The following is a 27957-nucleotide window of genomic DNA, read 5'->3' on the forward strand; positions in this document are numbered from 1 at the left end:
ACTGTCACCAAAACATATTATATTATATTGATTATAAATTGAAAAAAAAATACATGTTGGTAGCAGCAGAAATCATGTGGGGAATCTTAAATAAAAGGCTCAAAAATTGCATGTACACACACACACACTTGAATATGTAAACGACTCATAGCTAACCCCAAAAAAGACACAAAGGTGACCTCAGTAGTTTGAAGCTGTAAAGGTTTATTTAAGTGGTCAGTTGTAACATTCTTCTTAGATCTGAAAGGCTTCTCTAACTGTTCTCAGATATTCTAGAAGCTGAGCTTAGTAACAAAAACACAACTGATCGTGAAAGAAATGACAAGATAAAGAAAAATGCCTATAAGTCTCTTGAGGTTCCATTGCTGTTCTCTTTGACATATTCCAAAACGTTTGTTCTTCAAAAGGAATGATACAAATAAGACGACTAATGGTGGAGCAGGGAAAAAAAAAAAACCTTGCCTCCTTATTTAAACAATGACGGAGAATTAACTAGACAGACACGTATGGAGGATATGGCCAACCTACAGTTGAGTACAAGCCAATAACTACTGTGACTAGTATAACTATTGTTTATACCATCCATGTAGGATGAATCCATATATACAAGCTTTCAACACCTTGCTGTGTTAGAGTTATCAGTTATAAAAATAAAGTTTGGTCTTTCCTTTTCTCTGGTTTTGTTCCATTTCATGGCTTTCTGTTCAAATATTAAGACATATTTACATTTGGTCATTCTCAGTTCTTTCCTCTCATCACGTGCCAGTGTTTCAAAGACTATCAAACAAACAGTGAACAAACAAACGCAGCCCCAAATGTGTGATTATGGGAAAAAACATTTTGAATAGATGATGCAGCATTTACGTCTAAAAAGAGAAGATTCAGTTGATGGAAACGTTAAAAAAAAAAAAAAAAAAGTCTATAAAGTTCATTTGCAATGAAAGTTTTAAGACAGTGGAAGTTAACTGTTCAGCTTAGCATCCAGCGTTTATACTGATTAAAGGGCAACTTGCTTCCCTTGGCTTTAGTTTAGGGTGTAAATATACAATAATGCTTTTAAGCTTCTGTCTGACTTTCTCTTATTAAAATATTTCTCTTCTTCTAGCTGAAAAATGCCTAGTAAATCAGTGGTAGAGCATTGCGTTGGGATGCAGAAGGCCATGGGTTCGATCCCCACCCAACCATCAAGGTTCCGGTCCCGAGCCTGGATAAAATGGGAGGGTTGTGGCAGGAACGGCATCCGGCGTGAAAACTCACGCCAAATCAACGTGCGAAACACAGCCCGCTGTGGCGACCCCTGAAGCGACGAGCCAAAAGCTGTTGATATTGTATATTTACACTGTAAACTAAAGCCATGGGGAGCAAGTTGAAAATTGGTGAAGTCGCTCCTTAATGTTTTGTCCCTTCTTGATAAATATTTGCACAACCAATGGCAGATTAACTCCCCTAAACTATGTTCAATTGAGGCGTATTACTGGTGCTTCTGCAGGCACTGAAGTTGAGACGGCCACATCTGTTTTTGCCAGAACACACCAGCTCCCATTTTTACTGTGGGTTTAGGCTTCATCACGGCAATTGGTGAGATGTCCAGTACAGTAAAACTGTGTAAATGAAGGAGATGTCACATGAAAAAGCTCCACAGTGATGGAAAATCATAGTTCCAGTTAATGGTTTGTAATGTCTAAACCAGTATGGTGTCCAATCTGCAGAATTATGCATTCAAACACACATTACTCACATTCAAACACACTTGCTCCTCACATTACGTGCAGTCCTATCTTTCCTGCTCACTATAAATTGGATTCTTAGACATTAACACAAGTGATTTATAACATAGCAGGTAATAAAGGTGTTAATTTGATAGTTTGAATGTTTCCCCTGTGGTGGCACATCTCTGGAGTTAACAGCTGAAATGATATACTTAAATAATCCATATTTGCAAAATGATAAATTCTGTTTACAGCTCGTGTGGATAAGCACCTGTATGTGGTACGTTATCGTTGCGTCACCTTGCTCTGTGTCATTGTGTCACTTTTCCCCCAGTGGCTGCCTCATTTCAGAGCACAACTCTCTCGGTTCACAGACTTCTGTTTCAATGCACCCTGCTTTATCTGGCCTGGTGGTTCTCTTATAATCAGGCTTTGGTGACTCACAAGTCAGTTAACTTACGGAGGTAAAACAGGATTTTGTCAACCTAAAGGAAAAACGCCCTGCAAGCAGAGAATGCAGAGCAGTGAAATTCTGAAACTAAAAAAGTTCGTTCTTGGCTCTTCTTGTTTTGACCATACCCTGTAAACCATGAGCACATTCTCTAATCCTTAGGCTAAAACTAGGGCTATAGAGTGTGTTGGTCAGTGCAAAGCAGAAACAGATTTGTAAATAAAAGCCCTTTTCTACTACAGGAACTTTCAGTCCAATAACCAGGACCATCCCATAACCTGAACTTCTAGAACACATGTAGTTAGTTTTGGTTCTTCCCTGTGTTGTCACTGATTACAGGGGGCTGGGCCTGGCTCTACATCCACACTTAGATGGCAGAGCAGAGGACCTTAGGTCACATCTGCATTGCAACAAACTTCACCAGTAACAGGGACAGAACAGGACATTTAAACTGCAGCGGAAAAATCTAACAAATTTGCAGACAACGAGCATCTTCTCCTTTTTCCTGCAGTCAACTCATCCCTAAAATAATTAAAGTGATGTTAACACACTGCTTGCTATGCTAATCCTTAAAGTTACAGTATAGACAAGTGCCACCTATCTGAACATTTTTTGGAGAACAGTCAAAATGGGCAGAACCCATGACAACAGCTCAGTTACAAGTTAGTAAGTTCTTCTAGTTGAAAAGGCCAATGAGACAGGCTTTGTTACAAATAGAGATAAAGATATAGGAAGGCACAACAGTCCAGCCCAACCAGGAACATAAAAAGAAAGGGAAAAGTAAGTGTTCTTTAAATTTCAAATTGTTCCCACCCTCAGGTGTGAATTTACAGAAAGACTCAACATGAATTCAGGACCCAAATTGGTTGTGTGTGTCTGTGTGAGACTGTAAGAGACTGTCAAACCACAAGGTCAGTGGTTCGATTTCCGGCCCCTCGAGTGCGTGTCAAAGTGTCTTTGGTCAAGACACTGAAGCCCAAGTTCAAGATGAGCCCCTTGCATGGCAGCCACTGCCATCGGTGTGTGTGTGTGTGTATGAATGGGTGAATGAGAAGCTACATTGTAAAGCGCTTTGGATAAAAGCGTTACATAAGCGACTATTTGCCATTTACCAAATCCAACCCTGGATTCTCCTTAAACACAAATAATAATAATCCTCGTGGAGGTCACAATCCAGTTCTAAGTCCCTTCCTCTTTCCCTAAAGAAATGCACACTCTCTCTCTGTTACTCACTCATCTTCCATTGTCTTCTGCAGCTCCATACTTGTGCTAGAGGCAGTCACGTGCATATGGATATCTATGTTTACAGACATATAAAGCAGTAGTGAGAGAGCAAGATAGCAGCGCCACCCTTCAGCAGGCTGGCTGGTTTCATGAACCCATAAACAAAAAAATGTCAGATTCCAACAATATTTGGCTCTTAAGCAAAAAGGGGAAAATCCTTTGTACTTCAATCCTCTATCATCCTCCATAGTTCCTTTTGTTTCCTTCATCTCTGCTCTTTGCTCGTTCTGTTCGTCCATAATTTTCCAATTGAATGTTTTGATTTATTTCTTCATTGTAAGTGGCTCGGTCATCCATTATCCCTGTCAGACTGTAAGCAGAAAGAACAGCATAATGAGGTACGAACAAAACAAAAAAAAGAGACTCTACGGGGAATAATCACGAGAGATAAAAGGAAGGAAGAGGTAATTATTAAAACAGATACAGGAAAAAACAGAGACAGTGATACAAAGATAAACATGTAGCAGTGAAAACCACCACAACAGCTGAAGTGGGCAATTAATGGCTGAAGAATGACTGGCTTCTTATCTCTGCCCTTGGTAAAGTTCTTCTCCACAAACACACCCCTCCAAAAACGTACAAACACATTCACAAATTTGCTCAGGTGCACACTACACAGCAGTGTGTCTTTTTTGGTTGTTGAATGCACAGGGAGACAGGAAACAGGACACGCAGAAATCCAGTGCAACTCACAAGCAGAGAGGAAATGACACAGAAAAGCACAGAGAGAGCAGAAACAGATGATGATGAAATGGCAGGGTCCTTGTGCTGGAGCTCGACTCTGTATTCTTACACTGTATATTTCACCAGACCAGGGATTTGGAGCGGGTGCTGACTCCTTTTCTCCTGCTGGCTGCTGGTGTCACTGCGTTACGATGGCTTCGCTTATGGGACTCCAGGTACAGCTGACAAAACAAAGCAAACAAACAACTATTTGAACATATAAATCCACACAGGATGCATTCACCCCATGAAGTTACAGTACTGATTTAGAAATATATTATCACATTGCAGATGTTAAACAGCTCACAACCTAAATCTATTCAATTTACATTAATATAAAGCACAGAAATGTAGCAAATTGTAACTTCTGGGACACTGCAACTTTTCTTTAAATTTTTTTTCTAATTGACTAGTTCATATTATTAATTCCAAATGTGACAAATGACAGTAGAAAATACTTACATCACTTTTAGGTCTATAGCTTTGAAAAGTATTATCTTCTTATCTACATCCACACTATAAAGTTAAAGGAACTTGCGGAATTATGCTCTAATGTGATTTCAAAAGTACAGCGATAAAAATAATGATTTTCACATTGTAACAGTGACTAATCAGACTGGAATTGATACAGCAGATCGTTTTGTTCTTGTTTTTAAAAATAGATAACCACCGTTATTACTTATAGGGAAATATAAAAAAAAAAAAAAATCAACACAGGTGCCTAAACAATACTTTAAATCTGGTACCTTCTTGGCAAAAGCTCGTCCACACTGGTCGCAGGCGTGCAGGGAGAAATTCTTTGTCACCCTGACTTCAGTAGAGGATGTCCCCGTGTTCTCAGTCTGGGCATCATGCCGTCGGGTTTGAGGTGGCTGGTTGTTAGGTGAGGTGGCGGAGGAGGAACTGCGTTGGTGTGTGTGTTTTTCACTACGGCGGGTCAGCGGGGGGCTGACAGAGCGATGCTGGAGGGAGTGTTGCCTCTCCTGTTTACGGGTGACAGGTGGGGAGGGGCTGAAGGCTGGTGAAGAGAGGTCCTGCTGTTTCCGAGTGACGGGGGTATGAGGCGGGGCCGAAGACGAGGAGGCTGCAGCCAATGTGGGGGCAGCTGTGGAGCAATCTTGCTTGCGCGTGACAGGAGGTGAAGGAGGGGAGGACGAGGATGATAAAGAAGTGTGACGTCCGTTCACCTCCTCCTTGGCGCTGCTGTTTGTCCTCTTGCTGGAGTGTGTGCTGTTGAGGACTACCTCAGCTAGCCTTTTTACGGCCCTGCTCTCTAGTTTGGGCATGATCTTGGCTAGGTATGCAGAGGACTTTTTGTGGACTACAGTCACATGACGCAGGACGTCACGTTTGCGTCGTGACTCGTAGCGACAGATAGGGCAGCGGTAAAACTTAATGAAGATGTCATTGCCATCAGTGTGCAGCTCAATGTGCTTCGTTAGGTTCTGACGTGAGCTGAACTGTCGCTTGCACAGTTTGCAGAAGAGCTGCTTGAAGTCAAAACCCACCGACAGTTTTGTCATTCTGGCAGCCACACCACTGCCGCACATGTTGCTCCCACGTGAAGATGACGAAGATAAAGATGAAGCCATCTTTGGGTTTGATGGAGCCTCCTCTTCTTTAACTTTCATAGTGTTATGCGCAACAGAAACACCTTTCGATGTCCCGGTACTGTCACTTGGAGACGGGGCTGGGCTACTATCAATGTTCTCCTCCTCCTCTTCTTCATCTGAAGGTTCTACTGCTTCCTCTTTTACTCGTACATTGTTGCTTGGACCTGTGTTGGTGGCGCTGCTGTTAGGAGCAGTTGGTATGTCATGTGTGGCAGCAGACTTGTTACTTTTCATGCTGTATATTTTGTGGACAATACGCATGTGTCTCTTCAGCATGAGCTGAAACAACAAAACAAAAAACAAATAGAAAAAATTAGAACAGTTAATACATTTCTTTGTTAATATGTTAATTAAATTTAAATTCTTCCTTTTGATCTCAGTTTGATTCCCCAGAATCCGGACCAAATTGTGAGTGCCTTTAAGTGCCCCTACAGTCAGAGTTTTTATAAAGCAAAAGCTAGACTTGAACCAAAATCCCAGAGGGTCAACAAACCAACCTGAGAGCTGTAGTTCCTCTTGCACAATGTGCAGCGACATGAGGCCTGGTTGGCCTGTGGAGAGGCTGGAAGCTGATTCTGAGGTTTGGACTGGTTTTGGTTTGAAGGCGTTGTTTTAGAGTTCACAGGGGTGGACTTGGAATTTTGGCCACGAGTTGGAGAGACATTGCTGCTCTTCCTAGGGGGTGTAACATCCAGAGAGAAAGGCTGGCCAGGGCGCGAGGCAATGCCAGGTGTGATGGTGTCCCTACGAAGACCACGATGCACCTCGTCAAAGTGACGCCGCACATTGGCTTTAGTAGCAAAGGTCTTCAGGCACACTGGGCAGGATTTTCCAGTAGGTGTGGTTAGAGTCCTCGACCGACCTCCAGCATCAAGGAAAAGAGTGATTATTTTAATGGTATAAATAGCATTACTTAGGTCATAAATGATAATCATACTTTTTCTTAACTGACAGTAAACCGAACATACTAAATGACCTCCATTTGATACTTTACCTCCGAAAGGAATGTAACACTTATACTTGTTAAATTAAACGAAACTCATCTGTCACTCACTCATAAATAACAGTAAATTGTAGCATGCAATCTACACACAATGGAAAACTGTGCCACAGAAGGGAAAATGTTGTAGATTTTTTGAAGCTGTTTTGGCCTAAAGGGCCGATGATGTAACTATTCATCTAAATAAAATCAATACAAACACTTGGCCCATGAAGGTGAATAATACCTTCATAATGTGTCAACTTTGATTTTTTTTCTTGTAATGCTGAAAAACCCTGCTATGGCACATTTTCACAATTGTTATCTTTATTTATAATTATTTGTATAATTGCTTACCTTTTACCATAGATAGCAGGCTTGTGGGAACGGTTCTTGTCTCTGTGAACTTTCTGAGCTCCTCGAGTTTAGTTTGATGCATTTTGCGGCAGTGACGCCTGATGCTGCGGCGCGAATTAAAGTCCTGACCACACAGACAACAAGATATTGTCACATCCTCAACCTGGACAGGTAAAAGACAACAAAGGAGAGAGAAGATTTGAATAACATGGTAATCAAGACACTGTGGAAAATTAGATGACAATCTTATTACTGCTTAGAATATAGACTTGCTTGATAATTAATTAGCTAAAATTAGTTTAAATAAGTACAAGTATTTACTGAGTTCAGCTACATGTTCACTCTAAATACTCAGCTTTTTTACATGTGCCTCCTGAAATTTGGTCACATACCCCACTGGTGGACTCCTCATCTTCAGGCTGCGGATGGTCCTCTTTAGCCTCTTCTTCAGCCTCCCACCTCCTCTGTCCCTGGCTGTGTGCTGGACTGTTGTGGCTCTCTGGCCCACTTGGCTGACTTGCTTGGTTATTGTCTACACTTTCCATTGGTTGTCCTTCCCATGCTACTGGACTCTCTCTGGCACTGTAAAGGAAGTAAAAGCAGTCAGAGACTAAGGTAGGCTGAGTGTAGAAAGTACAATATCAAGTTTATACCAGCTAAAAAGTGTGCAGTTTCAGAACCACACCTAGTCGGATACTAAATTACATATTTATAGTTCCAGCAATTCCACCAACATACCACCTACCTAGGTGTATGTGAGGGATATCCTGCCAGCTCCTCTTCTGTTGTGAGGTACTGGAAAACAGCTTTGGTGGTGGTCTGAATGGGCTCCAGTCGGACCACATAGTCTGGACGGTCCACTCTGGGATATATGGCATCCAATAAATCCTTCATGGCTACATTCTGTCTGTCATCACCTGGTGAACCAAGCGCACACACACACACACACAAAATGAATACTACAGGTAAATTGGGCAAATATGTAACAACTGGTTTTATCTCACTAGTAACAACTTTAATGTAAACATGAGCATTTATTAAGCTTTGACCATATGACTTTCTCATGGGTTGCTACCTAAAAGACCAAACAGCTGAAGCATGTGCACAAACAGCCAAGATGTTCAAAAATATCTTTGAGTGAGATGCTGAACCCCAAACTGCTTACTTCTTGGGGTAGATTTTATACAGGCATCAGCTAAAAGCCCTAAATCTAAATATACAACATCATCCCAGAGACAGAGGACACATTTTTCTGAATAAACTTAAAAAGCCAGCAAATGTCTGTGTAGCAAATTATGTAATAAAAGATGGAGATCTAGAGCAATAAAACGTTTCCTGTTTTTGTACACTTGGTTGGAGCATTTATTTACTCTGACAGAGGTTGTTGTTATAGTGAACAATATGGATATTCCTCTTTTTTTTAAAAGATGTACTGCATTTTAGGAACTTTAAAATGGACCACAAAATATCACCAGAGTCCACTGTCAGAGTTGGACAGGTGAAAAATGTTTTGTTTATACAGTAATCACAAAATGAATGCCAACACCGCAATAATAAAAAATAGACACTAATTAAATAATTGATCAAAATAACAATACAATGCACGTTCAGCCATTACTGATGGACTTTTGATCGAGATGAATTAACTCACTGATGCAATGAACAAGTTAATTAAGACTGCAAGCAGATGAGAAGAAGGTTGAGATGAAACAATGTTTTTTTCCCCCCTAGTGATCACTACAGTTAATAAAACCAAGCAAAATTGTGTCTACAATGATATCTCTCTTAGGAAGAGAGGAAAAGCTGCATAACACAGAAATCATGTAAAGAGTCTTATCAACCTTATCCTTTCTCAGAGTGTGTTCACAATACGGATACAAAGTATCTGGTAAAATCTGAGTTCTGGTGCAGCTAAGGTTTGGGGTGTGTTCTCGTATGTACATGCTCTGCTCTGACTGGAAGGTTGTTGTCAGACCTATGCACTGCAATCAGACACAACAAGAATGTCAGCAACTGCTTTTGTAACTAATCAGGAAACCAAGATTGTGGCAGACAGTTTTTATTTGTTTAGATTTATGTCAAGCTCTCTGCTTCCACTTCTGCTGGAATCAAAATGCTCCTAGTTGACTCTTACTCCAGTTTACCTGAACTGCATCAGAGGATATGTGCATGAAGATGAGCTTTTCTTAACTTTATGCACAGTTGCTGGTTATGTGAGTTTATGTCTAAATGAGCATTTGTGAAAGATAAAATGCTGTATAGACAAAGGAGTTAGAAGGACAATAATGACTGGACAGATGGTGTGAAAGAGAGACAGAACAGAATGTAAAACTAAAATGTGGAGAATCCATAGAAGTAAACAATTACTCTGGGCAAAGATTTATGCGTGTAAATTAAAACAGTGCGTATTGGTGCAGAGCACAAGTCAGTTTAATCCCTGATTTGTTTCAGGGTATCTCTTTGTCTGGGTGATTTCTACAGGTTTTCATTTGTTTTTCCTCAGCATCCACAAAAGCTCTGGGCTGGGCTGTTTGTTTGTATTCTACCTGTTCTCCATACTGATTTTAATTTTGAGGAGAACATTTGAGGTTTTTTTGGCCCTTGTGCTTTCAGTTTAGAAGTACCAGGATTATAAATGTGTATGTATAACTATTCTGGACATGTTTATATGTGTGTGGGTGTCACTAACCATCAGATTCAGGCAGGCGTGACAGACAGTAGTACTCTTTATGTGTAATGAGGTTGGGCAGGCCTCTGAACAGACTGCGGCACAGTTTACACTCGAAGATCGTGTCCACCTCTCTCAGTAGCATGTGTTTCAGCTGGCTGGTGCCTACAAGATGAAGAATAATAGTAAAAAAATGGCCTTCAATGAATTAAGGAATGATTATAAGATATTTATCATTCAGTTGTACAATCTTGCATGGTGTCATTAAACCTCCAATTCTAGTATTATTACAATTAAACTTTGCCTTAGGAAGCACCTACATTAAACTGCTCTTTATGAGCACTTAGCATATAGTCCTGTAGCTGAAAGGAGAATCCATTGTTGCATACTGGTATTAAGCCCAGCCTGAAAAAGTACAGCCATGGCTTTTAAACACAGAAATGTTTGAGCAACACTATTTTGAAAATCTCAAGCAGTAATAACATATATCAGTAAACAGGAGGTAAAGCAGTTTAGTTTAACAGACATGAAGCATAAATTAGCCTAATCAAACTAAAACTCTTTTTGACCTTTTTAAAGGATTTCCATCACATTTGTAATAAATTTTACTTTCAGTCATTGCCATAAGCATGTTGACACGTATTTCCAACTTCAGTTCATTTAATTCATATATGGGATTCTTTGGTCACTTAAGACAATTATTACATTAGCTACAGTAGCATCATGTGCTTATACTTTTTCTTGCAACATTTTTCTTGTGTGTGTGGAAAGACATTTATATAAACACAAATTAGTATTTAGTTACAAGTTAGTATTTAATTGCCAAATTGGTCTACACCAAGTATGCTCTTGCACATTCTTCTTTTTTTTGTGGTTTTGTTTAAAATATTGTAAGGAATAAAGATGCATTCTAAAGTGAACTTTTTTCATGAACGTTAACCTTGCAGCAGTTTATTGTGGCGTATCCCAGTGACAAATGTACAGTGGAACATTGCATTCGACAATGAAAAAACAAAAAAAACAAAAACAAAATTAGAGACCGTATCCCATAATTACCAAATATAGATCTTATCTGTAAATAAAAAATAAAATACGACAAACTGATCTCCTAAATACGAGTTACAGAACTACGGCTCTTGTGTTATGTTTCTCATGATTACGAGAGCCAGATCTCAAAAACATGAGAATATTTAAGAACCTGCCTTATATTAATCAGGTTTTGGGGATGTCTTCAATATAAAAGTAGTTTTATGACAGTTTTCAATAATTCCAAAACTCTATAGTAAAACAGGCTATAAACTAAGCCTCCGTTTATTTCATTTTCAAATTTATTTTTTTATTTACAGATAAGATCTATATCTGGTAAATACGGGATACTGTCTCTAATTTTGTTCTTTGGTAAAAACCAATTTGTCGCCCTACAAAAGAAACAATCAATAGAAAGGAATGAAGCTAGGTAGAGACTGTGAATTAAGAAATAAATTGACAATAAAACAACACAGACACAAACCTGAACGGAAGCACTCAATTATTTGCTGAATCCCAGACTTGGAGGTTTGCAAAGGCTGCTGAAGCAAAGGAGGATCGCCAGGCTCCACACAAAGACCTAGAGAGAGATTACATTTTATCTCAGACAACATTTAGTGTAGTTACATTGCAGTATGATAGTCTTTAAAAAATACCTCACCCAGTAATTCTGGATCCAGGGTAAGAAACAAAGTATACTACAGTTTGCTTAAAGGGTACTAAGTGTTATTACAGTCAGATAGCGTAGGTCTGTATAAGACAGTGATTAACTTCTATCTTGCAGAGATACGTCATCTTTTTCCAGAACAAAACTGTTTGGTTTGCTTCTGCCAAGTCTTTAATAATCATTAATTATCATTTCCTTTCCTATCTAAAACACACATTTGTGCAGGGAAGAGAAAATCAGAAGAAAAAAAACAGAAATGCCTTTATAGCGCTATTTTTACTTATCAATCTAAATGCCACACCACTTTGTTTTTGCAGCATAAAACATTAAATATAAAATAACAGGCTTCAGTTTTTGCATTTTTAATACAAGCTGACTGTGGCTCTGTGACTTACAATTGGCTATTGAAATTGATGGTAGGGAGGTAAAGTGCTCTGATTCTTCTTATTTTAAAAACTTCATTTTACCATCAAGCAACATTATGATAGCATTTAGAGACAGACATACAAACAGAAATGCAAATATCCACAAGAAAAAAAAAAACAATTACACTCGCAAACACCAAAACAGACCCTGTAATCACCTTCAATGCTTAAGTGTCATGTTATCCTAATTAAAAGAAGGTGTAAAAGAACACATAATTACTGCTGCAACAAAAAGAGCATTTTGTAATTGAGAATGCTCCAAATAAAACATTGTCATTGTCTCCAAGCCTGACAAATTCACACTGTTTGTTCAGTATAGAAGCATGCACATTAATTACAGCTTGTAAACTATTTTTGTTAAGCCATGATGCCGTATTGTCAATCAAAGAATATTGCTTGTTGTAAATTCATGATTTTTGTCTGGTATTGGTGGGTAACCATGCAAAATTCCTCATGTACTATGGATGGATAGTTATCATGAAGACTTTAAGTAGAGACCTTTTATGTTTAAAGCATAGTTGCATGTGCGTGCACGCACACACAAACAACATACTACTTTATAAGAAGTGCAGTATGTATGTATACAGGCACAGAGAGTTAAAAATGTGAGTGATAACTGTGTAAGGGGTTTTAAAAGGGAGAGATTGAATTATTTTGTGACATATTGTTCCTGTTAATATAATGTTGGTGGCAGTGAGAGGGGGCGGCTGTAGCTCAGTTGAAAAAAGCCAATCGTCCACGGACCACAGGGTGAGTGATTCGATCCCCAGCCCTGGCTATAAGTCGAAGTGTCTCTGGGCAAGACACTGAACCCCTAACAGCCCATTCCCCTCCCTTGCTGTGCAGTGCCGGTCCAAGCCCGGTAGAAATTGGGTAGGGTTGCGTCAGGAAGGACATCCGGCGTAAAAACTGCCAAATCAACATGCGGACAATGATCCGCTGTGGCGACCCTGAACTCACGGGATAAGCCGAAAGGAAAAAATAAAATAAATAAATAAATAAATAATTTTGGTGGCAGTGAGGACTGACAGCGTCCTTTTATCATAACTCTTTTTACTCTCACCATCAACAGTGGGAGGTAAAAAGCAGAACTTTTCTCCATTTAGGTGGGATACTGTGCCATGTGGAGGATAAACAGCATTTAGGATATGATTTAGACTCACACAACGTAGTTATGGATTATGTATAATGTGCGAAACTTTGCGAGTCTCATTAAAAGCAACAAGGGTTTGCTTCTTGCATTTATGACACATTAGACTGTAAGTGTTTACAATGCTCACAATACAGTATTAACAGCTGTTTTAGAAAGTGATTACAGCATTTTTCTATTAAATTGAGCCTTATTTCTGGTGGCTTTTGTCATTTTCACTGAATTCTGGAAAGCCATCAAAATGCTGCCCGGTGTGGAAATTCTGATCTGAAGAGATGTGGCACTTAATGTGACATCCAACACCGTGTATAACACATAAGCACAATTCAGTAATACACTGCATATGGCTTTCAAAGCAATAATGACAGGTAATGACTACATGACTTAAACTTAAAGTTGGGGGTCAGGGTAAACATAAAACAAGACAGGCAGCGCTACCAAAAAGTAGCTGACCACCTTCTTTGACTGCCTTCTTCCAATCACTTCCACTCTTAAGCGGTCTTTTATAAGTCTCCCCCTTTCTCCTTCAGTGTAGTGTTATGTGTAATTACTCAAATTTGTTGCTTGAACAAATTAAAATTGGACAATCAAACATCAAACAAGCAACTTAGGTGTCTGTTTCTTTAAAGCCCTCTACAACACCAGACATTAATAATATAATAAAAGTTAAATAATAAAATGTAATAAAATTACATTATAATTTAAAAAAAATACATTTTAAATGGTACACAGAGTGATGATCAAAGTCAAAGGCTTTTCTCTGAGAAACACCATTGCATTAAATTTTAATACATAGCCAGCCTTCCTCTAGTGCTCTGGCAGTGAAGCTACACAAGGTCCAGACAGAAAACTGCCATAACAGGAAGTGGATGCACCAAAGCAAAGCATTTTTACCTACCAGTATTATGGCCATGGCTGCTGGAGCTGGTCTCATCAGTCTGGCAACACTGGTCCCTGGTCTCAGTCGTAGTGCTCTTGCAGGGTTCAGGCTCAGGCAGCAGAGGCGGAATAGGCTTCCAGAGAGGCTTGACTTGGGACTGGGCACCAGGATCTGCCTGGACATCCATTGGAGTTTCCTTTTGGTCCCAGTTTTCTAACACAGCCTCAGCTGACGTCTGGGGTTGTGTTTGATCAGGGGACTGGTTTCCTCCCTGGGGGTGCAACTGTGGTGAATGTTGGGTGCCTGACTGGAGCTGGCCTTCCTCCATCTCCGTCTCCATCTGACCACCACTCTGTGGGAGCAAAGCCAGACATGACAATATAAGGTGGACTTATCAAATAAACTTATAAATACACTTATAATATAAATACACACAGTGGCTTTATGTCATGATAGAATCTTTGTTAACACATCAATAGTAAAAAATGTGTGAAAAGTCTTCAGTGTACCAATGTGTGTGGTGGGAGTAGGCAATGCTCTCTGCCACACTGAATTATTTCTTAATTCCCCCACTAGAAGGCACCAAAGTCACAAACATTTACATTCTACACATTTCTTTCCCAAACCAAAAAAATAACAATTTAGTTTAAATTATTTCAGTAATTGTTTTCATATCTCCTTAATTTAAATCAAATTAACTATGTTAGGTCAAGGTCAAGGATCTGACAAGAAAATATTTAATTAACACAAAAAATCTAGCAAACAAACTTGATTAGAAACTTATGCTTAATATCATAAACCTAATAGGAGAAAAAGAACACACATCACACATCCTGGTGAAAATAAATAAACAAAAACAACCCAAACACATTCTGTTTAGCAGCAGGGGGTCACACCAGCAGAATGTGTGTGTATGTGTCATTGTAATGTCTCCTGAGAATACAGAGCTTCTGCAGCGGGGACATTAACCTTGTCACACACAGCCACCCTTCAGCAGATAAGTGACTGCACACCAACTCTTCAGTGTGTGCACATACCAGTCTGTGCAAGTTTGATGTGTATGTGTAGCTGTGTCTCTTGACCAGACCTCTTTTCTCTCTAAGTCCCAATCTTTTCTGCTCTCCCACCCACCTTCCAATTTATCCTCATTTTCTTTCTGTATGTTTCTCTCTCACTCCTCATGTCCTGCCCTTGAACAGCGATAAATGACTACACCATTCAAGCACATTACGGCACGTCACCACTGGACAAGTGGGCCACTGGGACAGGGTCTTACCTCTGTACACACACACACACACCCACACATCGCATGATTAAACATAACAACAAACAACCCATCTCAGTCATTTCACATGAACTATTTAATCTCAACCAGTGGGCCATGGCCTAGAGAAAGTGTAAGGAACTGGACAAAAATAACACAACAAAGAAACAACTGCAGCTAGAAAATTTGGGTATCATGATTGTCGACTGGTAGAGTAAAATTAAATAGAAGAAAGTGCCAGCATTTACATGGGATGTGAGTTTATTTCAGTAAATTACCAACCTACCTATGACTCATTTTTTATTTTTGATGTGTGAAGTGGTGAGCACAAAGCATGAGAAAGGGGGCCCATTAGTGCAGGTGGAGTAGCCATGAAATGCGATTTACTGCTCAAGAAAATCAATAGGGGGATTAAAGATAGTGGATTTTAATTATTCTGGCAGATTATTTAACATGACTTCTTTACTATATTGGTAAAAACAGATATATACAATACATCACAGTATAATCTCACCTGTTTCTTTCATTACAATCCTTAGCTGACATTGGCAAGTAGACCTTTCATTAGACCAGGATTTTAGCTTAATCAAAGTTTACTCATTTTCTATTAATTGTATGCCTTTCATTAATAAGGGGTTACAAAATAGTGATTTCAGATGGTAACAGAAAGCAGTGTCTGATGAAGCAGGACACAGAAAACCTCATGGTGCTAGCAATTTCAGTTGTGTAAAGTGGCATATACTCAATTCTCCACTGACCCTCAGGGAGAAAATGAACGGTTACATGATGGCAGTTGTACAAATGACATAAAGGAAGTGTGTTTCCCAAAATCTTATAGTGAAGGGAGAAAGGCTAAACAATAACATCCAGGTATTGTTGTTTTTTTTGTTCCAGTACCTGTCTGCGGAGACTATAAGAGCTCTTCTTCCCAGTTGACTTCTGGGCCTTCATCATGCTGCCAAGACTGGCCTGCTGCACCACACGTTCACTACCAGCACACACCTGTAACCTGCAACATGAGCCAAGGACTGCACTTAATGAGGTACCATTGCAGGTGGGGGCAATGTATAATACTAGTTCACATATCTGCAGTTCAGCTTAGTTTCTCAAAAAGCATAAACACATTTTTAAAATTTATTTAAAACAAAAAGCAATTCTAAACAACACATCTGTTCTTGTAAAAGTAACTCTGGTAGAATTGCATCTGTGCAGCTATGTACAGAACCTGAGCAGACTGGCAAAAGGCAAGGTACATAGAGGACAGCCAGTCTATCACAGGGCCACGCATACTACTACAGAAAGACAAACCTATGGGTAATTCAGAGTCACCAATTAACCTAACTTGCATATCTTTGGACTGTGGGAAGAATTCAGATTATATACAGGAAACCTACACAGGCATAAGAAGAACATGCAAAGTCCACAGAAAGTGGGCCTAGCCATGCATAAAAGTTAGAAGAGAAGGCAAACTCTTGTACACTTATTGCAAGCATCAAATAAATTCTTTGTTCTCAAAAATGAACAGCTATAGCATAATGCTATGTTGATATTGTTTACATGGAAAAGACAGTAGGAAACACAAACCAAACACACAAAGATCTATCCATTCATCATCTTAACCTCTTACCATGTTCAAGGTTATGGGGGGCTGGAGCCTATCCCAGCTGTCATTGGTGAACTACACCCTGGACAGGCCACCAGTCTATCTCAGGGCCAACACAGAAAGACATACACAGACAGGGAACCATTTACACTCATATTCCCATCTACGGGCATTTTAGAGTCACCAATTAACCTAACATGCATACCTTTGGGCTGTGGGAAAAAATGAGTACCTGGAGAAAACCCACGCAAGCTTGGGGAAAACATGCAAATTCCACCCAAAGAGTCTGCAGCTGGCACATAGATTCAAACTGGGGACCATCTAGCTGTGAGTTGGCAGCACTAACAACTCCTCGACCGTGCTGCCCACATCTTTTGGTAATGGATGTAATTTTAATTATAGAAAACGCTGTCAGTTTGTCTACATACACACACACACACACTATATATATATATATATATATATATATACACAATACAGTAGGGCAAATTAGAGCATGTGTCAGAATGCAATATGCTGTTAGAATGTAGAGTAGTATTTCCAACTCAGCAATAAATTAGTCCTTCTGTGATAAAGTCCTGATAAGAAGGAAAAGAAGTCTAGGATTCCACACATACTGAACCATTGCAAGTAACTATCAACAAGCACTTCACTAGAAAAAAAAACTAAAACAAACAAAAAAAAACATTGCTGCCCTCTAGTGGTTGACAAAGTTAAAAGACACCTCTGCCATTTCCACCTGTCATCACATAAATACTTCTTTCCACAGGTGCATCATAACACGTTTTAAGGTGAACTGTTGCATCCTGAGCTGCTTCACTGTTTTTTGATGCCCCCTAGTTACATCAAACCTATATTTTATGTCACCAGGGTTAGCAAACCAACTGATAACACTAGGCACGTTTAAATGTTTTTTGAACTGGTTAAGGTTTAAATTTATCCATGTATTAAAAGGTGGTTTATTTAAATGAGCTGCAGAGTTGCCTGATGGTGTTTGGATATAGCATGCAGTAGATTTACCAGGCTTACGGAAATATGGAAAAGAAAACAGCAACAACTGAGCACAACTCAGTTTTTTAAAGACCTTTTGGGGCATTTGTGCTTTTGACAGTATTAGTGAGAAGGTAGACAGGAAACATGGGGGAAGATACTGGTTATGGCATTCGGCAATGCTCTCTCTGACATTCTGATAGAAATAGAGATGTCTATTTAGGTGCATAATTTCATAAATTAAACTGCAGAGCTTGGGCCTAAACCTACAGATAAGTTTGACATCACAGTTTTTAAAAAGTGTATATTGACCACAGATGTTTACCTTGACACAGGCATAGTAGTTCTACTGAGACTCCAGCAGAGGGAGACAAGGCTTAAACTTAAAAGTATAAAGCTAGTTGAAATACTCTGTAGATGTGACGTTTCCAATTCACAAGAGCACTACATAAGTTTAGAGAAGGAGTTAAATTGGCTGTTTCACTCCACAAAGGCAACCACACATAAGTCTAGATTAAATAGTAAAGTGGCTGAAGCAAAGAGGCTATATATTTCTTTTATGTTTAATTCTATTTTAATCCAACAAACTTTACTGGATCTGATTTAAGAATGTTGAAAAAATGCCGGACCAAATTAGACTGATAAAACCCTTTTCTTATAGGACGAGATAATTAGAAAGACAAAAAACTGCATCAACAGTAACATGCAATTATTACATTAAATGGGTTTAGCCTTTACTGGAGTGGAGTAGACAAGGATGCATCAATCCACTTTCCATCAGTGGTGGAAAACAGTAATGGTCCACCAGAAAAGTTACTTAGTGTCATATTACATTAATTTATTCACATATATCTATTCAGGCTTGTGTGGGAGCTGACATGTAGTGCTACAATCACAAGCTGCATCAAAACATTAACATCTATGTGTAACAGTCAGGGAGATTTACACTAGCCATTAACAATACTGGGAAATTAGGCCTTTGACAAGTAAGACTGTCTAGCATACTAACTGCTAAAATCAGAAAACCTTTTACATTTCATTAAAAGAATGTCCTTTATTTAAACCAAAAATTGCTTTTATTAAATTAATATTATATGTTAGTATTTTAGATGGTTGGATATTAATAGGGTGGTGATAAAGTTCTCCTGGCAACCCAACCCTCTATTACCATTTTCTCCTCATAAAATCTTCCTCTGTAAGTCTGTGTGTAGTTGGCATGCTCTCACCATGGTGGTGGAATTTCCCTCTGCAGTTTGGTAAGAAATGGTCTTCGCTGTGAGTGTGAGCTCAAGTGAAATTATTGGTGAAGTTTCTTGGTCATGAGTAGGGAAGTGGAGTCACGTCAGCTCGACTTCTTTCTTTTTAGTTGGAAACATTTTCCTACTTATCAGGGAAAGTTGGCTAACAGACCCAGGTATATCGTGCACGGTGGTCCTTCTCACTCAGACTGAAGAGACTCATTAGGTAGACAGTATAGGATGCATAAGTCTCTTTTAAATCATGTATTTTCTTCTGTCCAAAATGTGTTTATTTTTGTCCTTAAATGAGTGTCCTTTGTCTTTCAGGTGAAATACACTGCTGATTCTGGTCCTGAGATGTTGTTTCTCTTGTGCTGGGTCATCCTTCTGTATAGAGGCTGTTTGATCTCTCCAAAGTAGGACACTTTTCAGTGCATTGGACCGTACGCACTATGTTGCTCTTTTTGTGTTTTGGTGTTCAGTCTTTTGGGTGGACAAGTGTCTGTCTCAGTTTGTTAGTGGGTTTGAAGTGAACAGGTATATGGTGCCTCTTGGGCAATCCAGCCATGTAAGAAATAGGTGTTTTACTTGACTTAGAGTCTCCACTTTGTGTGTTGTTCTTCTGCTGGATCTGGACATTGTTTTAGACCCACTTAGGATAACCACAGGCATTGAGAGCTGTTTTCAAATGTCCGTCTTTATTCTTTTTGGCTTCTATGGCACTGGGGATGTTTTCTGCTCTGTGATGACTCCTGGTTTGCGTTGCTGTGGGTTTTGGGAGATTAACTACAGGTGCTATTCAAGGTAATTGTGTCAGTTCTCTGCAGCTGTGGGTATTCACACCTGTGTCTGTCTGTAGAAGTCACCTCTGTAAGTGAAGCAGGTGCTATTCAGACACAAGTCCATAAGGCAGCAGATCTTTTCCAAGTTGAGGTTTCTGCGGGTATTCAGGGTGTTGTTCTCTTCTATTCTTCTTCTAAGGGCTGTCAGGGCAACAGTGGTGGGGATGCTTGTGAAGAGGGATGTGACATTTAAAGGATACCATGGTTTCATCTGCACCCATTTTTACATCCCTGACCTTCACTGCAAACTTGATGCTGCTGATTATTGGTCTGTGGCGCGGCTCCTTCTTGTGTATCTTGGGAGGGTGGGTGGCTTCACCAGGACATAAGCGGTGGTAGGTCATCCTGTCAATATCATGGTTTATTTCCAAGTGTTTTAACCACTTTTAACCATATCTTAATCCGATAGCTCTGTGGCCCTTGATGACCTGTTGAGGGTTTTTCTTCGCATTTCACCTAAGGCATGCTGTTATGCCCTCAAGAATCTTCTCATCATAACATTTCAGACAAAAGGCTGCTGAAGATGAAAATCAGCACATGAAACCTATGTGCATTAGTGAACATTGTGGGACTGTGCTTGTACAAAAGTCAGTGAATGTGTACGGACACAGTCATAACTTCACTGCCTTCATTTACATCTACAGCTTCAGTTTTATATGGTGACAGATAGGAAGACTTCCAGGATAAACCTTAAGTCTTAACTGAGTGTAGCATGGCATAGAAAAGGTTGCAAATCTCAACTCTAGACCAACAGCAGCTAATTGCTTTGTTCAGAAGTGTTTCATGGAACTTGACAAGCCGCAAACTATGCTGGAGCTGACCTAGTCTTACATAACCCTAAGTGGACATTTGTCCACAGACCATGTAAACTACTTTTAAGAGGCAAGTCATAACACAAAGGTTAAAAACAAACAAACCTAGCCACACATAAAAATAAAACACTCACATACTAACAAAAAGGACTCTCCTGTTTCCATGGTAACAGACAGACGTGGTAGTGAAGTAGTGACTCCTGTACTGATTCAGGTGTTGTGTGAAGTTGTCCTGGGCTCAACTGTTGGTGATGAGGAGAGCAGGAACAATGGCTAATACTGCAGAAAAAAATTAATAATGTGAACTTCTTTTAGGATGGAATAGGGAGGATAAGTAAGATGTGACACTTTGAAGAAACAATCTTGAGGCTAACAATCGTGTGTCAAACTTGTTACTTATTGCTGAAACTCTAAAAATAAGCCACTATATTCTACTCAGCTGAGCATCTATACAACTTTAAACAAATCGCCCACTATCTGGTAACTGACCCAGCTTCATGACTCACTTAATTAGTATATAATTCACAAAATCTAAATTTTCCAGCTGTCAGCTTCCCATGGTCTTTACACTTTTAAATTTATTTTCACATACTTGCCATTTTCAGCAAGACAAAGTACTTGACATTCATTGTAGTTGACATCTGATACACGCTACTTGATATTTTTCAAACACACTCAGAGCTGTCTTCTGTGGTGTTACATATTTTATCAACAAATATGTTTAAGTTTAATATCCAGTGATAATCCATAGTGAATTTTGCTTATACAAGCCAGAAATCAATTTGTCAAAGCTTTTCCCATTTGGGCACGTCATATTTTGGGAGACAAATCCTCATTTTCCCACAAGCAACAAATGAGGTAAATCCATGTCAGGAGTCTAGAACTTTCTCTTCTGTGAAATTTCCACCGCTTTACGGACTACCCAATGAAGCAACATTGGCATTTAATTATGCATTATATATATATATATATATATTTTTTTTTTTTTTTTTTTAAAGCCAACGGATGTGTGGCAGCATTCACTGCCTTCGCAGTAATTTTAAATGGCTGTGGTAAGGAGGTCTGACAGGACTTCCTCCTAATGGAGCACCTCCACATTTTTGATATGATGCTGACTGCTGGCAGACACAACAGTGATACCACTTGACCACAAGATAGGAATTATGTGCCCTCCTGACAAAGTGTGGTACAGGGAAGAAAAAAAAAACATTTCTGGGCATTACTGATCATGTTCTGTGGCTCTGACCTTTTTACCACCTTGCATCTGGTTTTCCAGTTTTCAGCTTTTTTTTCAAGAGCTTGTTCTAATGTTTGGCCACCTTGGAGCCAAAAGTAGAATTCATGGCAGTGCTACTGTGTTGAATTGTATTTACTTGTACAGGTGTACCTAATGAAGTGGCCAGTCAGTGTATTAACACTTTTGTGCAAATTCGTCATTGTAATGTTCAGAAAACGTGAAATGTATGTTCTTTTCTTACAACTTACAGGTTCAATAGTATATTTAACAGAGAAGGCATGTATTATAAAGGGGATCAGGTAAAGAGGAAGCAAGACAAAGTCATGTTGCAATATTGTATTTCCATCCCCCAAACTTGTCTGATAAATCTGACATAATTAACCAAAAATACAGTTTGCAAATGAAGTGCATTCGATAAAACGTCATAGGGTTCTCTCCGTGAGAGAAAAAACAAAAAAACAGCCAGTTGAGTGGTTTCCAAACGCAGACAAATGCAAACTTTTAGTCAACTGGTGGCCTTGTAATTTCCATGTAAGTATGACTTTCTCAATTCTCAAACAAAACTTGGCCCACCGTTATAAGGAATAAAGGCTTACTGGCTTACTTGGCTTACTGAAACTGACCACAGGGTGAATGACGTATAGATATCAGGTAAAACTACAAATAAATAGATAAATAAATACTTCAGCTTAATTCAAATAGATGGAGCAAACTACTTCAGGTAAGTTGTCAGTGGTGCAAATAAACAATAGCCTACACTCACTTTCTATAAGACTCATCTTACTATCAGTAACTGTGTGCTTGTGTACCAACATGATTGGACATATGCCCATGATTTCACATACAAACACACACCAGTTGCTCATAAGTGTAAAAATATTATCCTGCAATCCTAGGAAACTCCAAAACATTATTTGATATAGGATAAATAATTGCAGATTTGTTTGCAAATGGAAAAATACCCGAGAGGTGCCCAAAAAGACACACAAATATACTGTACAGAGCTGTGCAGACAATATTAAACTCTGAAATAGTACAGAAATGCTGTTCAGTCTCCCAAACTGTTTTCCAATCAGCAGCATTTCTACCCAGACTTTATTATCCAACAAAATTCATTGAATTGAAAAACATACTGTTAGCACTGGAAAAACATACTTAAGGTCTGCAATTACCTACACTTGTTTTTCTGTGATAATTTTCATTACTGATCAAGCAAGAACACGCTTGGTGGCAGGACAGCTGCTACACAACAGTTGGATTTGGCTAAAACTGCTACTGGACTCTCAAATCCAGATGTGAAAGATAATTCTGTATCGTACACTTTTTGCATAGTCTTGATTCAAAGCAGGGACACACCGCACTAAAGAAATGTAAAGGGATGCAGAAGCAAAGTGTGGAAAAGTGACATGGATACAAATTGCCATGGGAGATGCATAATAGTCATTTCCAGGCCAGGTGTGGAAGAGCAAGCTAACATCTTTAAAATCAAGGCTAGCTAAGCAAGAAGGCAATACTTACAGGCATAAACCTGAGAAGGCCACCCTATAATGAGGTAACACAAGAGTAGACAAAAGTCTACCTTAAATAGTTGGACCATTGTCTACAACAACGTGCAAAATTAGGCCTTTGTTGACAGGGCAACTCTGAAAACTCAGTGTTCATCTTCCCTACAAATACAGCAATACAGTTGTTTAGGCCATGGTTGTAGACCCCTTAGCTCAGTTGTGGGCTCTTGCAGGTACACTGAATGACTATCAGCTTTACTGGGTCAGTGGTTGACTTACTTATTCACTGGCTGATACAGAGTTTCTCATTACCTTTGGCCCTGTCTCCCTGTTTGCCATACTTACTGGTTATAAGTCTGGCAGGATAATGCCCTGATTTAACTTGCACTTTAATTTGACAAGCTGACTCAGTGACTGAACAGAACAATACATCATTAAAATGACTGAATCATAAAGTGACATCATTAAACTGTTGCAGTCATCACCCACTGTATTATAAACCATTGATACCTGGGATACCTGTATCAATGTAAAGACAGCTAGGCAGGCTCTGTTTCTCTGTTTCAACAACCACAGGTGGTGGCTACGAATACTTAGTAGGCCGAAGAAAGACTTACATACATTTGTCAACTTTAAGCCAATCTCCCCCCCATGTTATTTTAGTTCCTTATAACTCACTTTGTTATCTGCACTCATGTCCCAGTTACCCATTCATATTCCTTGTCAAGGTTAGACTAGCCATCTCAAGGGTGGAATGGAGAGAGCTTAATCTGGCCTGACAGTCATGTACAGTAAAACCATCACTTTACTCAAACTTTGACTGAGTCAGGTTCTTAGTCAATACACAATGCAGAATACAATTCCAATAAAACAAGTACTGAAATAACAGTCACATGCAGGAGTAAAGTTGCACCGATCTATGAAGTAATTTGGGAAATATCTACACAGGTCTATCAGCGAAACTTGTGCCTTAGATATTATAGTGTGTGTGCAAATATGATTATTGTTTTACACACAGTTTAGGCTTTGCCACATAAAACACATTTAGGCAACAAAATCAGGGTCTATGTATAATGAAAATGCACAATTTAAAGTGCTACATATTTTACAAACACATAAAATAACTTATTGTAATGTACCTATAATGCTACAGTGATTTTTTGCGGTTATAGCTTAATGCTTACTACAGGTTACATAAAATCACATAACTAGAAGGTGTTACACAGACATGTCACAAATCAACTTGACTGACAGTTAATGATAAAAGACAAATCACATACTTCCAAATAAACATACTATATGATTTATGATTTCTATGCTTACTAACTCCACTTTCAAGTATTTTTTTGAAGAATTTCAAGAATTGTATGGCCCGGTTGAATAAATTCTCTTAGCTCTAATGAATGAAACCATGCGCAGTGTCCAAAAGCGCAACGGCAGCAAATATAATGTTCCTGGAAAAACGCCCTGCTCATCTCCAAACCAGAAACGCGTGGCGCGTCGTGGATGTTACAAAAACGAGTGAGAGTGAGAGTCCAGTGTCCCAATCATAATCCAACCTTATTAACTGCGCTGTTAATAAAGATTTTACGGTTAAACCATCACAATCCAGCGGAAAACATTTATCCACACATGAGCGACTCCACAACAGCCACATGCACCGAGCACCATGAGGGAAGGACCGGACGGATAATACTCCTCTCCAGCTGGCCTCTCGAACCCTACAGCAGGTTTAACCAATGTGTGTACGTATCCACTTACGCATTCCAAACAGTGTAATATGAACATAACCATCCAGCATAAACGGCGCGGTCTTCCGTGTTGATACAGAATCCGAAGTCGGTGCACTCCTGGAAAGTGCAAGCGCACGGCGTTTGTTGCCGCCCGAGTCCGTGTCTATTGGTTCCCTTTCAGCTGGGGCAGCGTCAGCACACACACACAGTCTCCATTTGCAACTCCATCGCCCCCCATGGGCGTGCGAGGCCGCGGGCTGTGACGCAAATGGCACTGGGTGATTTGCAAATGACAGATCTTCCTAATTCAGTGTCGTCGCCACAAGGACTGGTACAATACACCAGATACTACACACAGATAAATCCATACGATGGTGGTTGACGAGCAAATAAAGGCGAATGAGTAGTTCGCTCTACGGGGATGCGGTTGCATAACTCAGGAAACTTAATAAAAATGTGCACGGAGCGAGAAATGTGCAGTCTCCATGATTGATGTTTGGTGGTTGTTTCGATTTTATCGTGGTGGCACTCACACGATTAGTCCTCGACTTTTGGTTCATATGAGGAACCAAGCACAGCGTATACACGGGGAGCCGAGTGGCCTCGCTATGGTGGATGTGTGGTGGCCAGTGCTAGGACGCATGCACGTAGCTGACGGGGAACGACAGGACAGCCGGAGTGGGACTTAGGACGGCATTCAAGGGCCATAAAGGACCCACATGAATACAATTGTGCTCTTTTATCCAAGAGTCCCCAACTATTTACAAAAGGTTGGCCAACACACACAAAAAATATCGCAGCGAAATGGAGGTGGCGGTTACAGCAGCTGCCACTGTGCTCTGCGCAAAGCAACAGCACAATCATTGCGCAGCGCCGGACTTCCCCAGTTTTGTGCAAACTATGTGGTTCGTCGAAAGCACTTTTATTTTTTATCTCTTTCAGGCTGTCTGCGTTTGGCAAACAGCGAACCAGCGCGCAGGGCAGTCGCTGTTCTCATGGCACGATTTGCATCGCCCCCATTATCCGCGAAAATCTCTTTTTACACGGTTATATTGTCAGCCTAAAAACGCCACTATATTGAGCAACAAAGAGACAGCTTAACTTGATCAAAGGAAAAGCCAAGTATAAAATAGACCCTTCAAGCCATAGAAGAGAGGCCCCTCATAGCGACTGCAGCATGGCAGGGGAGTGCGGCGTAAAAACGAGCTAACCCGAATAAAATATACACAAAGACAAGGTGCAGCACTCCCATAAATACGTCCACAACCACTCCGGTAATAACACTAAACCATTATCGGTCATTTGAATTATCGTAGAGCCGATGGGGACGGCATTATAATGAATGTAAAACGCTGCGTTTTGCGGCTCCGTGCCACCTTTTCCAAGAAGCAGCTTGGCGCACAGGACCGGTGACCCTTCCATCTTTGCGCGTCCTTCTACCGAGCGAAATAATGACTTGACTCACATTTTGACGGACTGCTATTGAATAAAACATGTTGTAGTAAACGATTTGATCTTTGAGGAAGTATTCGATGCATGTAAAGAACGCTACAACTCTCTGAAACTATTCCTCTCCCCACCGCGGCCAGGCAGAAACAAGAGGGCGATGACGCCATTTTCTGCAAAAACAACCATGCTCGGAAAGCCAAAGCGAAGGAGGTTTAACCCGCTCCGCAACCTTCCAGAACCGCTGAAACGTATCAAAAACAAGTCCTCACCTTGATTTTCTTGGATGGCTGATGTAATCGTGTGTTCGAGGGGAAAAGCGGAACGAGTGTGGCTACTTCGTGTCCGGAGATTGTTTATTTCGCCTCCCAGCGTCCCCGGCTCACTCTGAACAAGTTCCTCTGCGAGCCGCTGTCTTTGTGCACCCAGAGGAGCCTCTCACTACTAAACCAGTGCCTGCGCAAAGGTGCACCCTCTACGTCCAATTTCAGCTGGAAATGCAGGCACTTTACGGCGACACTCGGAAAAAAGGAAGGATTTCACCTATTTCAATTAAGAAAAGTCTTGTAATTTCCCAGCGTTAAACGAAAGGCCACGGAAGTACAGTTGATTTATCCCCAAAACGCGCAACGTTTTGAGGACACAGAGCTCTCCACACAGTCCACGACGCAAACTCCAAACGATACTGGTGGTTACTGCCTCCGAAAAGTTAATGCAACAGATAAAATTATTTATATCACTACTTTATCAAAAATAGGTAGCCGGTCACCAACCTCAACTTTAAATGACACTTAGAAATGCGTGACCACAATAAGACTTCCTTTTCCTATTTAAAATATAAAAGCCTACTTTTAGTACATTATATTTTAAAAAAAATTGTCCAGATCATTATATTGCCCAGGTCATCTTTTTCCAAATGAAGATGTCCAAGAAAATGAAAGTGTATCCATGGACACAAATTTAAAGTTTCTCCTCAGAACCACGTCAGAACTATCTATTTTCTTCTTTAGAATTAGGCTGTCAAGAAAACTATTGTACTTGTTAAATGTTACCTTCTCTACTGCATACATGAAAATAATTATGGATGAACTACCTTCAGCCACTAAACGCCCACCTATGACCCCTCAACTATACTTTCCCAACAGCGGATTATAATGTCTCACATCCTGGTTCCAGCAGGTTTCCATAGTTATACCATCACAGCTATGTACTTTCACAAAGTCAAAACAGAGTCAATTCATAAGTCATAATGGACAAAACAGAAGTGAAGGGTATTACTTCATTTTAGCTTGTGTGTTAATAAAGTTCACTATGCAGGCAAATAAATAGAAACTTTAAAAAAATGAAGAAAATGG

The 27957-nt window shown here is 39.8% G+C and overlaps 1 protein-coding gene across 4 annotated transcripts; it reads right to left on the reverse strand.

Moving 5' to 3' along the window:
• Nucleotides 1–187: 187 nt before the first annotated feature.
• znf800b (zinc finger protein 800b) lies at nt 188–27261 on the reverse strand. 4 transcript variants are annotated; one of them, XM_067489957.1, is made up of 13 exons: nt 26875–27260; nt 20816–20960; nt 16094–16205; nt 13951–14284; nt 11295–11390; nt 9806–9949; nt 7862–8033; nt 7509–7698; nt 7117–7279; nt 6278–6642; nt 4914–6059; nt 4238–4349; nt 188–3754 (listed from the first exon to the last, which is right to left on the reverse strand). In XM_067489957.1, coding segments are annotated over exons 2-12 (2826 nt in total). In that variant the 5' UTR covers nt 20818–20960; nt 26875–27260; the 3' UTR covers nt 188–3754; nt 4238–4247. The 4 variants fall into 4 exon arrangements, with proteins under 4 accessions (XP_067346058.1, XP_067346059.1, XP_067346060.1 ...); XM_067489958.1 differs by having other exon boundaries at nt 188–4349; nt 26875–27261; XM_067489959.1 differs by lacking the exon at nt 20816–20960 and having other exon boundaries at nt 26875–27259.
• Between the last annotated feature and the right edge of the window lie 696 nt (nt 27262–27957).

This window comes from Channa argus, chromosome 21, assembly GCF_033026475.1.
Source record: "Channa argus isolate prfri chromosome 21, Channa argus male v1.0, whole genome shotgun sequence".
Classification (NCBI taxonomy): domain Eukaryota; kingdom Metazoa; phylum Chordata; class Actinopteri; order Anabantiformes; family Channidae; genus Channa; species Channa argus.